At 41.5% G+C, this 16703-nt stretch overlaps 1 protein-coding gene across 3 annotated transcripts in view; it reads left to right on the plus strand.

Moving 5' to 3' along the window:
* Positions 1-16703, plus strand: part of LOC101172970 (poly(rC)-binding protein 4-like) — an 88807-nt gene that overhangs the window by 26470 nt on the left and 45634 nt on the right. For 2 of the 3 annotated variants that reach the window (XM_023954806.2, XM_078947010.1), the window contains exons 2-4: positions 7223-7389; positions 9438-9461; positions 14430-14462. In XM_023954806.2, the coding sequence (XP_023810574.1) occupies positions 7255-7389; positions 9438-9461; positions 14430-14462 (192 nt within the window). In that variant the 5' untranslated portion in view covers positions 7223-7254. Of the gene's footprint in view, positions 1-7060; positions 7078-7222; positions 7390-9437; positions 9462-14429; positions 14463-16703 lie in introns of all 3 variants that reach the window. The other variant, XM_023954805.2, reaches the window with a different exon arrangement.

Below are 16703 nucleotides of genomic sequence, written 5' to 3' on the forward strand. Positions count from 1 at the left end.
GCTCTATGCTGCTTCATGGTCGTATCCCCCCCCCATCCTACCATCACCCTCCTACCCCCCCTCTCTCTAACGTCCCTCTCTCTTCTTCCCTTCTTTCCTTTTCCGTCCGGTCCAACACAAAAGATTTTCAAACATGATTGAAATTAATAAAGTTTGGCCTCAATCGCAAAAGGGGTTTATTCATACCTTTGGTTTGTCTGAAGATTAACAACCCCTGTTGTTAAAGTAAAATATGTCCAACACAAGAGGCCCTCAGTTCCCCCTCAGCCTGCCCAGCTGTTGGACAGGACAAGTTAAAAAAATAAAAATAAAAAACAGACAAAAGTAATCGCAGGGAAGGTTCAACATCACGCTCGGCCAATTCGCTGGAAATGTTTTCAGAAACCGCCCGGTTACGAGCCTTCGAGTTTTGGCCTGAATAGAGCTGTGACCCCAAATATTAATCAAATTGGTGACCTCGCTTCCCTTCCACTGACTGGTCTCAGCAGCATCGTCCGCTGTGGTTGATGTTTATGTTCCATTTCCAACCTACTTCGACGCAGAATGATGACGTTTGTAGCTTATCAATGACGTACGGGTCGGATACATGTGGTCTGGCCGTTCAGACGGAGGTCGCATTTCAAAAGATCAGATACATAACGGATTCAGGACCACATACCCCAGTGGCCTGGGTCGCATTTGAAAAGATCGGATCTGTGTCTTCGCACTGTCATGAAAAGATCAGATACAGGTCGCATAGGGGCAAAAAAATCGGAATTGGGTCGTTTCAGCCGGCGGTGTGAACGTAGCCATAGTCAATTGTTAGTCACTATGTGGAGGATCTCCCTGAGGAAGACACAGTATCTAAAACAAAACGGAAAAAGAGTAAAACATAAAGGTAGAATCAGAGATCAATAAGCAAAAAAATAAATAATTAGACCTCAATGGAAAGGTAAAAACAAAAGTAGATTCAGTTAGACATAAAAAAAACAATTGCCCATGAATGAAGCAAGGAAAAAGAAACACTGTACGTTTGTAAGTTTTCTCCCCAACAACCCCACAATAGCTGCGGTTACATGGACAAAAGTAATCGTAATGAACGCCTGATCAGGATAGAAATGCATCAACTACGGTTGCCAACTTAAGCCGTGCGAAGCATGTCTCTGAGCAGAGCAGAGGACTTGTAGCTTCGTTTTTGCGGGCCGGGGAGGGTGCTTTGTTACAATGTGCGCAACAAATGAGGCTCAGGACCGCAGTCTTTCTGGCCGCTCTGCGTGCGTGAGTCTCTGGACTCAGGGGAACGTTGTCTCCCGGGAAGACCGTACCGTGTCTCCAAGCAGAGAAGCGGCTTTAGGATGGATCGTGAGCTAATGGAGGCGGCTTTTGAATGGAGAAATTCCGCACAGTCCTGAGAAACCATGTAAGCAATCATGTGAATTCCTGTTTCCAATCGTGTCTAGACAAAATAAAGGCTGTTATTCCCACATATGTTCGTTTAGCCAAGATGCAAATTTTTGCATTGCCTGCAAGGATCTTTTAATTACATCCACGGCTAAATGTTTTTGTTGGCACGTATTAGCCTAACCATAACCCTTCTTCCGGCTCGGTTCTGCCAAGAAAAAAAGTTCGGATTTTAAAAAATTATGAGTGAACAAGCACTTAATAATAGTCATAACAATAATAAAATCAGGTTTAGAAGATCATCTGGCTAAATGCTGCATATTTGTTTGTTTACAATAGAACTCAATATTTCCTCTTCTACGGTTGTTTCAGGTATTTTAGAGAGTTCTGCTCAAGTCCAAATGATTTATTCCGACCGATAGTGTGGCGTATGTAAACGTTTGTTATAATCGGCAAAGGTTGTACCCATGTACACAGTTAAATTCTAATCCGATTTATGATCCGATCAAAGATATTTTGCACATGTAACCACAGCTAATGTTAACATAGTGTTCTGCACCACAAGGGCTCCTGCAGCAGCACCCAAAACAATAATAAAACAAATATCCATTACTTTTCACATACTACTATTTCTTTCATTACTATTTCTTTACCTCGTGAAAAATACGTGTGGACTTCACTGAGGAGCTGCCACGTTAACAGTTATATCATAATCTTGCTTAAATCTCATCGCTGTCCCGATGCAGTGCTCTGCTTGACGGGTTTCACGCTGCCATCTCCTCTTTGCTCCCCATGTGGAGCACACGAGTTAACGCTGCAGACCTTTTCATGACAACACAGGTTGTTTTTGAAACCAGCATATCTCCACATCATCAGTACATACGTCTTGTGCATGTAAGGTGTGAAAACTATAAAAGCATAAACATTTGAGGAAATAAACATAACTGGATTAAATGGTGCAAGAAACACACGAGCATAACAGAATACCTTGTTTATCGTGTCAAGAAAAGAGTCATTGTGTCTACTGTCTAAGGAGTTAAATTTGAGCTTGTTTTTACTACTTGAACTCTTGTCCGAATTGCAGCATAGCTTGAGACTGAGAGTCCTGCTCACACAAAATTCTAACATTCTTGCTAAATTTTTCATATTTTTCTGAAAGTGTTTTAATCCATATGTACTGCATATTTTAGGAAAAGTTAAATCAAAGTATACCCCTAGTTTTACAAATTTCACTTCTAATGAAAAACCAAAAATAGAAGAAAAAAAAGGAAAAAATAGCAGCACTTACAATGAGGATAAAAACAATAAATAGAGTAACAAATGAATTGATCGTGTGCAGGTCTGTGGACCAGGCAGATTTTGGGCTGGAGTAGAAAAGTTCTTCCAAAAAGTGCAGCCTGACTATCATGCATCACATGTGTACTTACTGATGATGTAACAGTTCCTGCTTCAGGACCAAATAGCTGACTTCTAAAACTATTATCTCAAATCAGCTGCACTTTACATTAATGGTAAAGTGTTGCACAATCCTAAAGGAGTGGAAGGTTTCCTATTTTCTCATTTTTTCTGATTCTGTTCTGATGAGTTTGATAACTGAAAAGATAGTTGGTGAATTGAAAAATGTAAAAAAGAAACATTATGGTTACGTTCACACTGCAGGCTGAAACGACCCAATTCCGAATTTTTTGCCCCTAAGCGGCCCAATTCCGATCTTTTCATGACAGTCTGAATGACACAGATCCGATCTTTTCAATTGCGACCCAGGCCCCGTGGGTTTGCCGTCCTGATTCCGAATTGTAGCCGTTCTTTTCAATTGCGACCGCCGTCTGACCGGCCAGGCGACTTGATTCCGAACCGTACGTCATCGACACGCAACAAACGTCATCATTCTGCGTTAAAGTAGGCGGGAACGAGAACGTAAACAACAACCATGGTGGACGATGCTGCTGAGATCAGTCAGTGGACGGGAAGCGAGGTCACTGATTGGATTAATATTTGGGCTGATTGCTCTTTCCAGGCCAAACTCCAGGGCTCTTATCGCAACTGGGCGGTTTTTGAAAAAAATTCCAGCTAAATGGCAGAGCGTGGTGTTGAACCTTTCCCGCGATAACTTTTTTTTCTTTCTCCCCTTTCCACCGTGCTCAGAAGCGCGGGGGACCCGAGGCGATCCTCCTCCTCCTCCCTGTTCTGATCCTTAGATTCTCCAGAACGGGTTAATAAAGAGTCCATAGCATTTATTTTGGGGGAAACCTTCTTTTATTACCGTCATCCTTCCTCCGTAACACACACCATGAATGCCCGCCCACACTGCCCCCCCCCCTATTCTCTATCGCGGCACGCGCTTGCACACACACACACGGGGCGCGCGGGCCCAACACATACACATTCCTCTTCCACTACAGTGGGTACAGACGATCCCGACTCCAATGCCTTCTTAAAATGAGAAGATTGTAATTGTGCTGCTCCTTCGTGAAAATAAATTTAATATTACAAAAAGAGCTCCACTTTTGACAACACTGTTGTTGACATCCATTGTTAACGTTTGCTCCGCAAACAACAAGTGACGTTCACCATTGAGTATTCTTCTGGCTTCTGCGCATGCGGGCCTCGTTTGGGTCGTGTCACGGTCACACTGGAGATCACAAAAGTTCGGATTTACTTGGAAATGTGAACGGTCTAGCAAACAATTCGGATTTTTGGAAAAAATCCGAATTGAGCATTAAGCCCTGCAGTGTGAACGTAGCCCTTGATGCACCTTTACACACACACACACATGTTTGTATAGTTACTCTGCCCTACAGAGACCACGGATAGATTATTCTGCTATGGCCCGACCTGGACCTCTAGATAACTTTACCCATCTGGCTGCCATTTTAATCCAATCTGTTTGAAAGAGTGAGGGGCTGGTGCTCTGGTTAATACCATTAGAGTTTGGGAATCAGCTGTTGCTAGCCAGAATCAAAGTGGGCTGACCATTTCATAATCACATTACACATAATGGTTTACTGTCATTTACCAACGGTAAAACCCTGCCTCTGTGTCCTTTCTCTTATTCAGTTCTCCAGCAGTAAGTCTGAGCCCTTTGCTGCGCTTGTTGTCTCTCCAATTTTTTTAGACTTTATTTTGCTATCTTATATTCTCTCTTTCCTGTCTGGATTTTTCCTGTCTGGATTTTTGTATTTACATCATACATGTTTCTGTGCGTCTGCACGAGCTCGGATGCATGTCTGCTTTTTATTTGGTTAATTGTTTTATTTTAACACTTTTACTTATTTATTTATTCATTTATGGTAGTTTTGTGAATGATCTGGTGTTACAGACTGCAATATAATTTCTCTTGGTATCAATGAAGTATCTGTCTGTCTGTCTTTCCAATCAATCTCAATACATCTGTCTGAAGTTAAAAAAGACAACAGCATACAAAAATGGAGAGAGAGGGGGAGATAGGCAACTGCATGCTGAAGGATTTGAAAAAGCTTCAATTATTCATATGTTTTGTATTTGCATTTATTCCATCCACAATTTTCCTGCACGGACAACCCCCCCCCCCCCACACACACACACACACACACACACACAGGTCACAGGGGAGAAGTAAATGGATGCTTTTGCTTTCAAATGCACAAAGTCATGCAACCAAGAACATGCACTCACTCCACTTTACACACATCTATGCAACTCAGCAACAACGGTTTTATTACAACATCCACACACATTAAAACAATCCTATCCTCAAGCCTTCATCTTTCCTCTTCTTGCATGTCTATCATCAGTTCTCTTCTTTTCCAGTGGTCTCTCTGGAGTGAGAGAGTTGTGTGGTCATGAAAAGCTGTGTGTCTTTTATGCCAGACAGCCCGCATTGCATTTGTGACCTACTTTGCCTAAGAGTCTGCATATTTCACGAGGCTGGGAGACGCAGACACTTATTGCAAACAGAAATGCATACTTAAGGTTCCATATGCACACTATGCAGTCACCATCTACACATTTCTATCAGACGTTTGATGTAAAGCCACAACCATTTGCACCAACCTATTTATTCTGTCTTATTTCAGTCAAAGATTGCAGTTGGCATATTAAGCAGTCAGCCAGTTCAGAAAAAAAAACACACAAATGCTTAAGGATTGTTCATGGATGTACATTAAAAGTAGAATCAGACACATTAACATGTACATCCAAGTGCAGAGATTACTGTTAGCATTGAATGTTTTACTTTGTCTGCTGCTTGCCAAAGAAAATGCTTTAATATCATTAAACTTGAATAGCATTTTCCAGAAAACATTTAAATGATCTCCTTTAGCTTTTCAATAGCATACGTCTTTCTCTTGGTGCTGTTCCTTTCTATATTCTTAAAAAAATCTTGCATGCATATTTTATCTTTGTATCCATTTTTACTCCTGACATTCCAAAGTATTAACATTAGCCGAGAACATGTACTCTCTTTGTTGCCTCTCATAGTGTCTTCTCCTTTTCCTAAAAACAATAAATGCACCCACCTTTGAAGTTGTTCCAGTTTGCGCCTGCCTTTGGTTGTGTAGACTTATTTGATCTATTTTTAAATTCAGCAGGGACACCAATTTTTTACTCCAAAAATAGTAAACACACAGATAGAATGTGGATACTACATTACCCACTGTGATTTAGACCAACAGAGTGAAGCTTTGCCCGTCATCAGTTTTAGTTAAGCCAAAAGGGGCCCCCCTGATGGTCCTCAGATCACGGACATACATGGAATGCCTTATTGATAGTTACAGGCTGTCTGTACAGGATACACATCACAAAAGTGCTGTTCATGTGATGGGAGATGTAGTGAGTCAAGTGCCTGTCTTGTACAAGTTGGCTCACTTTTTGCCCCCAGGTACCCCATCTCTGTCTGTCTGTCTGTCAGTTGGGATGAATGCTTGGTCACAAATGGGCAGACAGCTGGTTCCACGTCCAGCAGGTTGATTTGCAAAGAAAGGATGACAGGCCAAATATACAGCCAAAGTCCACAGGGCTAAAGCAGGGTCGAGCAGGCAGAGGTCAGAGACGGGCATAACAATATCAGGGAGCAGGCTTAGAATAGTCATAGTTCAGGCATGGGTCGAGAGCAGGCGACAGGCAGATAGAGTCGGATCAGGATCAGGAACATGAAAAGACAGAGCAGGAGAGAATGCTCGGTATGTAGGCAGAGGCAAACAATTGTGCTCTACTTAAGTCTGATGTGGGGGATTGACAATGAGAGTCAAGTGAGCAGCATCCGGGAACTGTGCTCTGGGGCAGCTGGGAAATGTAGTGACTTAATAATCTGGGGATGGCTCCCACCGGTGACCAAAGGGGGAGACAAAGCTTTGTCATCTGACAGCTTTGCTTACAACTCGAGCTTGGGTTGAGAATAGTTTACAACAGAGTCACACATATGTCATAAATGTGTGTTGCTTACAAATCCTTCGTGATGCAATTACGATATGCATGGAATTTTATGCTGATGACAATAATGTACAATGATGAGTGTATGGTAAATGAAGCATTAGCTGCTATTTGAGTACAAGTTGAAAGAGAAGTAAATTGTAGCAAAAGCAGTTTTATTTGTACAGAACTTCATGTTTAAAGAGTAACATCACAGTGCTCAGGACCCAAGAACCCAAAACACAATGTCATAAGATAACCTTCTTCTTTTTCTTCCCTCTTTTGTCCACAGAGCAGAAAAGACTGAAGGTATATGCCCACTTCTTGCCACCATTGAGACAGATCTGGTCCCCTTGTTAGGTTCCAAATCTTGCCTCCACACCTGTCTAATAGCTCAAGGGGTCTCCAAGGCTTCATCACTGAACACTCAGCAGAATTCCCTGTGGTGTTTCAGATAGCTCGATACGACCCGGGCCTTGGACCTTCATGCGTCTCCTAACAGCAGAGTCTACCCACACCTCCATACACCACACTACCACCTCTGCAATGAGCTGCGAACAGGAGTTTGGAAACGGGGCCATGGGGGTCACACTTACGCTTCGTCTCCTCATGCATGGAAAGGTATGAAAATGAAGAATCAAAAAATGACAGGCAAACATGGGCTGCACGGTGGCGCAGTGGTTAGTGCTCTTGCTTCACAGCAAGAAGGCCCCCGGTTCAAAGTCCCAGCTGGGGGACCTGAAACAGAACATCAATGGGGGACCTTTCTGTGTGGAGTTTGCATGTTCTCCCGTGTATGCGTGGGTTCTCTCCGGGATCTCCGGCTTCCTCCCACCGTCCAAAAACATGCTTCATAGGTTGATTGGTTACTCTAAATTGTCCATAGGTGTGAGTGTGAGAGTGGATGGGTGTGTGATATGTGTGATCCTGCAAAAGACTGGCAACCTGTCCAGGGTGTTCCCTGCCTTTGCCCATAAGTGGCCAGGATAGGCTCCAGCAGCCCTGTGACCCCAATAGGGATAAAATGGAAGAAGATGAATGGGTCCATAACTGTCGATTGTCCAAGGTTGGTATTTCTTCTTTTACTGATAACAGCCGTTCTTCTGGGTTCAAAACAGTTAATAGTTTTCTTCGATGTTATGTCTGCAGACATTAGATTCAGGTCCATATCCTTCTTCAGCTGATATCAGCGACGGTGAAAGTTGAGGTCAAGTTGTCTACAGGTTAGAACTCTGCTGTTATTCAGGTGACTTCAGACATACAGAGAAAGTGAGGAATCCAGGTGTCATATTTCTTGAAATTATTTGGCTCTTTGGTTTATTACTCCATGTTGTTTCAGACGACCGTGGTCAAACATATCTCAAAGTCCTTCATGGTGGTCACAACCAGATCCTTGGACCGGTCATCTGGACCGAGCGGTTTGACGTAAATCCTGCAATCTTTAACCCAAGTGTTCTCAATCTGCTTACGCTTCCTGAGAAGCCGTGCATGTTTTGAGATTTCAGGATTCCTTCTGGTCAGATGGTCGTTCAGATAAACAGCCGAACCTTTAAGTTGTTTCCTTTGGGTCATCAAAGCTAGCTTGTGTTTGTGATTCACAAACCTGATGAGGATCGCTGGTTTATCCGTCTCCTTTCTCCTGGGGAGCAGGTGGCAGGTCTCGATGGTATTGAGATCCAGGGAAATCCCTTTAGATGTGAGAAATGAATGTATTTGCTGCTCCAAAGACACTGCACCGATTTCCGTATAAGCACTGCCAGCTACGCTAGCATTAGCAGTGCTAGCTCCTGCTGCATTCAGCTTCGCTTGAGGCTTGATCGGTAATCCAGTGAGAATGACATTATTCATCCTTACTTGCTGTTCCACATCGTCCAGTCTTGTCTCCAGAATCTCGACCCGGTTTTCTCGCTGCTCGTTTTGAGCTCGAAATCTTCGGAACTCATCATTTCCCAAAGTGGCGTTAGCTTAGCCGACACTTGTTCCATAAAACTTTTCAGCGTTTCTTGAATAATGTCAAGAGTATTTTTGAGGTCTTCGTATTCCTGGGGTTTCTTAAAAGGCATGGTCAGCTCTCTTTTTGGGGAAAATCAACCTTTTAAGTAATTTGAAGATAGTTGTACCCACAAAGGTCCAGAAAAAAGAACACCAACGCAAAGAGACGAAGCAGACAGGGGACGAAGGGATGAAACGGATGCTGATTTCACCCGGCTTTCTCAGAAAACAAGCACAACTATTAAGAGGACGTCCTGGAGCCAGTACAATGAATGTGGTGTTCACCCTTTTTCCAGTTCATCAAAGGAACAACCACGCACACATTCAAAACCAAAGGGACAATTTAGATTCACCAGTTAACCTATGAAGCATGTTTTTGGGCTGCGTTTCCGGAAAAAACCATCATGCACAAGGAGAACTTGCAAACTCTTTAATAGAAAGGTCCCAGCCAAACTTAAAACCTTTTTTACTGCAGTGAGAGTGCTGACCACTACACCACTGTGCAGCTCTGACAAAAAATTATAAAATATTGTATCTGCCACTTTTTTTTCCTGACAATTTAATGCGATGACCACCCTCATATTAATCAATAGATCTTTGTTTAGGGCTAAATAAGATTGTAGGATAAGCAATGGTCTGGATTGATAACACTTCCTTTTTGTGCTTTTCCTCCACAGGAAGTGGGAAGCATTATTGGAAAGGTAAGTTCCTAACCACCACTTTTTTTCTCAAGTAATACGACGAATCAGTCTACTACTGTTGATTTCCAGCAAGCAAGAGACAAAATGCAATGTAAAAATCAAACAAGTCAGGGAAAAATACATAAATAAACCCATCTGCTCCTACTGGTCATTCATTTGTAGTCCTCCTCCCAACACCAGACACATTGGGGACCATAGCGCGATACCCCACGTGGCTAGACCGGCAACCATGGCTAGCCCTAGTTTGACTATTTCTGCTTATCAAAAACTTGCCAGCATCCAAATGATTTTTAGCAACTCAATGACTCGATCCTTCCGTTGGTCCTGTTCTTTTCACCACCTACCTCCTACCCCTTGGCAATATGTTCCACAAATTTCATATACATTTTTATTGTTTCAAAAATGACATCCAACTCTTTTTATCTAGTAAACTTGACTCCTCTCTTCCACCTTCCTCCCTCTCCTCCTGTCTTTATGAAATAAAAAACTGGATCTCCTTAAATTTCTTGAAACTTTAAACCAAAACACCGCTATTGTCAACTTCGTTCTTATTAACATCTGCTCACATTCCAGCAAGGGTAAGCTGATGCAGGGCGTAAGTTTAACTATTTCTGCTTAACAAAAACTTGCCAGTATCCAAATGATTTTTAACAACTCAATGACTCGAGCCTTCCGATCTTTGCTTACGTTGGACATCCTCGTTGCTCGGGTCTTGCGATTATTTGTTGCGAAAGTCCTTCCAGCTGAGATCTTTTCATTCAGCTCCATGGAGCACTTTGCCTGCATGCTTCCTGGACCCACTTCAACTAGAATAGCTGGTCTAACATCCCCTGAAAACAAACAGCAACTTTTTGGATGAACTTGGTACTCTTCTTACACACCTTTCATCTCTCTCACCCAATATTATTGTGATGGGGGATTTTAATGTACACTTTGACAATGGCTTTTTTCCCCTCACCATAGACTTCAGCTCATATTTGGACAGCCTCAACTTTAACTAACATGTCAGTTCTCCTATCCGTACCAAATTACATATCTAGTCTTGGTCAGCTGCTCTACATTAACCCCCATTAACTGCTCCACTGATGAAATTCATCTATCTGATCATTTTATCGTGTCATTTAACACGTCCCTCATCCTTTCTGTCACTAAAACCTACCGCCTCATTTCTTTTCAAAATGTTCAAAATATGAATCTGAACACACTTAACTCACTTATATGTGAGATTTCTATTTCAAATCCTCCAAACCCTGATGAACAATAACTGTCTTTTTGATTCTCTCAACCCTGTCGCTCCTGTCAATACTCAGCTGTTTCCTTCACCAAATCTGATCTGGTTCATCAAATGAAAGCCGAAGGTCACTAGCTATAGCCACTCTGTAGAACAACTGACCTAACTATTCATAAAAAAAATCTGTAAGTCCCACATCATGCAGTATAAAGACTTGGTTTCAGGCACAAAACAAATGACTTCTCTGGATTCATCTTGGCAAACAAAGGCCACTCCAAAACTCTCTTTTTTCCCTGATGAATAACATTTTCCATCCCCCTGATAGTCTCCACTGTCCTTTTTTTTGTAGTGATACTTGCAACTCGATCCTGTCGTTTTTTATTAAAATGTAACTGATCCATCAGCATCTCGGCTCCTTTCCTCCTTGCCATCCCTTTTTACTCTTTCGTCTGTCAATCATACGTTCTGCTCCTTTCAGCTGTCTGATCACAGAGACATTTTCTCCCTCAGCCTAAAATCCCAACTTTCAACCTTTTATCCTTTTATCTCAATCCTCTCCCAACATCCCTAGTTATAGCCTGTCTCGCATCTCTCCTTCTGCTTATTCCCGGTATAATTTATTCCTCACTAACATCTGGTTTTGTCCCATCTCTGTTCAAAACTGCAGCTGTTAAACCTGAAAAAACCGGCTCAGATCCCAGTATCCTCAGTAATCTGTGTCCAATTTCTAACCTTCCCTTCATTTCATTTCCAAAATACTACAGAAAACAGTTGCCTCTCAAATTCATGATCACTTAAAGCGAAAAAATCTTCTTCAAGGATTCAAGCACTGCTCTGCTGAAGATCACTAATGACCTTTTCCTTGATCTGAGAGCGGCCTTTGATACTACATCTCACTCTATCCTCCTCCGTAGGCTCTCCTCCTTCAGCATCACCCACCCCCTCCATTGGTGTCATTCCTACTTCTCAGGCTGCACCCAATTCATCTAACTTATATCAGTTAAATCAAAGCCCTCATCTGTTTCTTCTGGTGTACTCCAAGGTTCTGTCGTTGGTCCTGTTCTTTTCACCACTTACCTCCTACCCCTTGGCATTATGTTCCACAAATTTAATATACATTTTTACTGTTTCACAGATGACACCCAACTCTGTTGATCTAGTAAACTTGACTCCTCTCTTCCACCGTCCTCCCTTTCCTCCTGTCTTTATGAAATCAGAAACTGGTTCCTCTTAAATTTCCTGAAATTAATAGTGATCAAACCGAACTTCTTCTTGTTGGTTCCAAATACACCCAAAGTTACAAGTTTTTTCTTCCCACAGACTCATCTTTAGTCTCCCCCTCCCTGCAGGTCAAGAGTTCGGGTGTAATCTTGGACAGTTTGCTTGTTTGTTTTATTCCTTTCATGAAGAATATTCCATTACATTAACATATTCAGCACACCACGTAGGTCCACACATCTCCATGACTGGAAAGGAGCAGTGAGAAGAACAAGTATTTTTATATTATTTCTGCCCCTTTTTCACCTCCAAAAGAAAAAAGAAAATTACATATTCCTCAGGTTTCTTGTCAATCTCATATCAGTAATGTTGCTCGGTCCGCCCATTTTCTTCTTAACTTCCCCCTCCCTTGCCTTCCACTTTTGTTCACAGTCTGGTCACTTGTAATCCACTCCTCTTTGTTCTCCCCAAAAAACCCTCAATAAGCTCCAACTGGTCCAGAACTCAGCTGCCTGCATCATCTCCAGAACCCCGATCTTTTAGTCATATCACCCTCCGTTCAACAGCAGCTCCTCTAGTTACCTTTAACCTCCAGAATCAAATTCAAATTCCTGCTTTTTAGCTCAAAGGCCCTCTATAACCTAGTTCCTCCTTATCTTTCTGACCTTCTCCTAATTAATAGTCCCTCTCCTTCTCTCTGGTTCTCTTCTTTTGTTCAGCAGAGCCAGATATCAAACTTCAAACTTCATTTATTTATATAGCGCCTTTGATTCCTTTTGAAAACACAATCGCTTTACATAAAAGCAAATAAAATAGTCGGTGAAAATTAATTAAAACAGGAAACACAGTTGGCACTCCTCCCTCACCAGATTCCTCCCTCCACTCACCCAGTTCCCTCAATATTACTCTGAACAAAAACATAAGAACTGCAGCTTAAAGAAAACGTCTGTCTTAGTACTGGAGTGCAGAAACAGTATAATGTGGATCCATTTATTCCAAGGCCTAGCCCGACCACGGGGGTCACTGACACATCGCCCCCCCAACAAAGCAGCTCAGGGCCGACTCTACGGCTATAAGCCCACAGAGCAGAACCCCAGCCAGCCTAATGAGAGCAAGCACCACAGCAACAGCACCCCCTACAGGTGGAGCCGGTAATGCCCCAGAACAATGGATCCCCAAGAGGAAGCACTGGAGTAAGAAAAAACATTAGTATATAAATAATAATAAAGTAACAATAAAATAATATAAGAAATAACAGTAATAGTCATTGATTAGTGGATTTATGAGCTGAAGCAAGGGAGGCTAAGCTAAGTGAGTTTGGTAAAGTTAGAAAGATATTCATAGATTTGGACTTCTGGCCTCATTAACTCTTCTGACAAAAATTGAAATTTTGTGTTAACAGAGAGAGTGAACTACAAACGCATTTCAAAAGAAAAGAGATTGTTTTTCTGCCTGTTAATGAGAACTGTAAATGAGAAACAGCAGCGAGAGGGCTGCCAAGGGACCGTCAACAAAGTTCAAGCTGCGAGAAAAGACCATTCTGTAAAAATCAATTATGTCTCAAAAATGAAAAATGTCTACATTTATATGAACTGAACTCAAAGTTCTAATGCTAATATAACAGACGATTTTCAATTATCTTTGTTGTTTTATGTTGAAACAGGACGTCATAATAGGGTCAGCGTGTGTTCAAATCTTAAAAGCAGATCGGTAAAATAAGAAAGCCCAAGACCATAAAAACATTTATTAACCATTGATAGACTTACCATTAGGCAATAGTAGGTGATCGCCTGGGGCCCCCAACACTCTACGGGCCCCAAACTAAATACTTAATAAAAATGTATAAAATAAGTCTGCTTAGGTTGGAAGATGCTCATAAAGACTTGGTGTCTATTTAAATAGAGACCTTTTCACAAAAAAAATCTTCTCCTTTAACTCAGCTAGGCCTTGATGTGACCATTGCCCTCTACCCCATCCTTTATAATTTGCACATTTCTAAATCCACAACAAGGCTGATTCTCTTTAGGGAATATTACAAGTTCTACTCTTTCTGTGTGCTTACCATGAGCATACTATCTGTGACACAGACACAGTCAGTCTGCATGCAAAGCAGGAGCTTCTCTCCAGGGTTTCTTTGGCATAAAAAGCTGCCAAGCAACTGAAGGCCACTGAGAAAATCCTAATGGACTTGAGTGAAAATGAAAAAAAGACATAATCCTTATATTTGCAAAGCAGTTTTTGCAAATGTTTCAAATTTGTTGTCTTCTAATCCTCTCTAGATATAGAAAGGGAATTTAAACATTCTTCTTATTTACATTGACAGTTCTGTTTGCCACATGATGCACTGCTTCTCCTTAATAATTCCCAAACTGCCAATGATCCTGTGCATCCTTCAGGCTTTTTTCTCATATATATAGTCCCTAAATGCACAAACATTTTCCCTAAACGTTTTTGTAGGACATGCTTTTAAAGTCTTTTGTGGACACCATGTCACATGTCAATTTTCTCTGTGTTTGCAGAAAGGAGAAACTGTGAAGAGAATACGAGAAGAGGTAAGAAGCTCAAACTCACAACACTAACCTTCATCTTTTTCTGTCATTCTTCACCTCCCAATAATTAATGACAAGCTTTGCATCATGATCCAATGTAACTGTGTGAAGTCAAAAAAGAAGCAATCACCTTTTGAAGTAAATCTTTGACTTGAATACCACAATTATAGAATGTTTTTTAGGTGTTTACCTCTGTCCTGATTTTTTAATTGTTTGCATTTTTGTCACACTTACATTTTTCAAATTATCAAGTTAAAATATTGTAGCATAATCCAGGTTAACACATCTGCAATATTAAAATAAAGTTGTTCATTACTAACAAACCTACGTGGACTTCTGTGAAAAGTGACTCCAAACCTGACCACTGGTCTCATCCATTCATCCATCTTTCAAACGCACTCCATCCCTTTTGGAGTCATGGGGTCGTTGGGACAGAGTGGGGTGCACCAGCAGTCCCCAACCCTTCGGGCCGCTGACCAGCACCGGTTTGTGGACAGTTAAAAAAGGTTGGGGTCCTTTGGAGTTCAGCTATTTGAACTGGAAACTATGCGTCAGAGTTGCTTGCCACCGCTGGAAGTGGAAAGCATTGCTGCCTTGCCCAAAACGTGTGGGCAAGGCAGTGTGGCCGGGGGTAACTTGGTCGGGGGTAACTTGGTTTAAGTGTGCCAAAAATAATAAACAATAGTAAATTGGGACTAATCACTTTTTACCAAGGTCTCAATAAATAGCACCTTCATTTAAAAAGTGTTTATTTTTTGTTTGTATGATAGCTTTGACTAAAATGTAAGTATGTTCAATCCTCAGAAACATTTGGGTGTGAAAGAAATTAAAATGAATAACAAATTAAAAGGGAAAACACATTACACAGCTGGAAATTAAGTTTAGACCCAAAACCCTGTGACTCTTGTCAAAAGTCTATAGATCGGGAGTGTCAAACTCATTTTGGTTCAGGGACCACATTCACCTTGTCTGATCCCAAGTGGGCCGGACCATAACATAAAAGCAAAACAACAGCTGGAAAACATTGCCTCAGCCAACATGGTAGCCTAACCCCTTATTATTACACATTAATTCACAGAGGCCAATGGATCTGAAAAAAGATGCATTTCACTTAAAAAAAATGGGTTTATTCAATTTTACACAGACTGAATATTTGACTTCTGACACTGAAGCAATCCAGATAATAAACTCAAGAGGGGCTGCCTAGAATGTAAATGTGCAAATCAATGTAAATTAAACTAAATCTTACTTGCAAACATATGAGAGCATTACAAGAATTTGGAGTTAACCGTGTTTCTCTCCTGAAATTTCGCCAGTCCATCAATGTCAGGATTCAAATCAATTTTTCAATTTTATTTGTATAGCCCAAATTCACAACAACAGTCATCTCGATGGGCTTCGTGTCGCTAAATCCTGTGCAGAAACACATTTACTGTCATTCAAGTGTGCAAAACACAATGAAATTTCCAAGAGTCTTTTCCTGGTTTGCTGCCAGAATTTTGTGGCAACACCTGCCTTCTTCCTGAGCTTTGATGGGGCGCCATCAGTGACCAGACTGACATCATGTGACCAGTTCACTCTAACATTGTCCAGCACAGTAACTAGAGAGCTGACTATGTCATCAGCTGTTGTTTTGTCCATCAACTCAAGAAACTCCGCTGTGACGGTCTGCTCAACACCTCTAATAAATATGCACAACTTTATTCATCTGTGATGTCGGTGCTTTCATCACAACAACAGAAAATGCAATAAATGAATGGATTCCTTCATTTGGCCGTCCAAGTCACCTCAGAGATGTTGTGTAATCGTAATCCTTGACAGACTCATGTTGGCAGAGGTAGACTGCTTTTTGGGGTACAACACTTCTGCATCCTTCATATTTTCCATAAGTTCACAATCCAAAAATGGATTGGATGTTTGCTCCAACTTGTCTGCAATAAGGTGTCTGTCACTGCTCCATCCATTCACCTGTTTTGCTTTTCCTTTGCTCCCCCTAGTGGTGGAATTGCGCATTTCGGTTATTTCTTTTAAAAATCTGAACTCGCCACAGGAATGGACTAGAAACGTGCTTGTTTTTTTTAAACACCCTTAAAATTTTTACTCTTCATGACTGGCCAGGAATGAACCATCTGGCAGGCCGGATACGCCCCTGCTATAGATCAGTGATCGTAGCAGAAATGGTTTGGTTTATTTCAACACAATAATAACATGAACATGAGCTTGAGCTTCACACGTCAACTTGTG

Source organism: Oryzias latipes, chromosome 5 (genome assembly GCF_053564925.1).
Source record: "Oryzias latipes strain Hd-rR chromosome 5, Olatipes_Hd-rR_3.1".
Classification (NCBI taxonomy): domain Eukaryota; kingdom Metazoa; phylum Chordata; class Actinopteri; order Beloniformes; family Adrianichthyidae; genus Oryzias; species Oryzias latipes.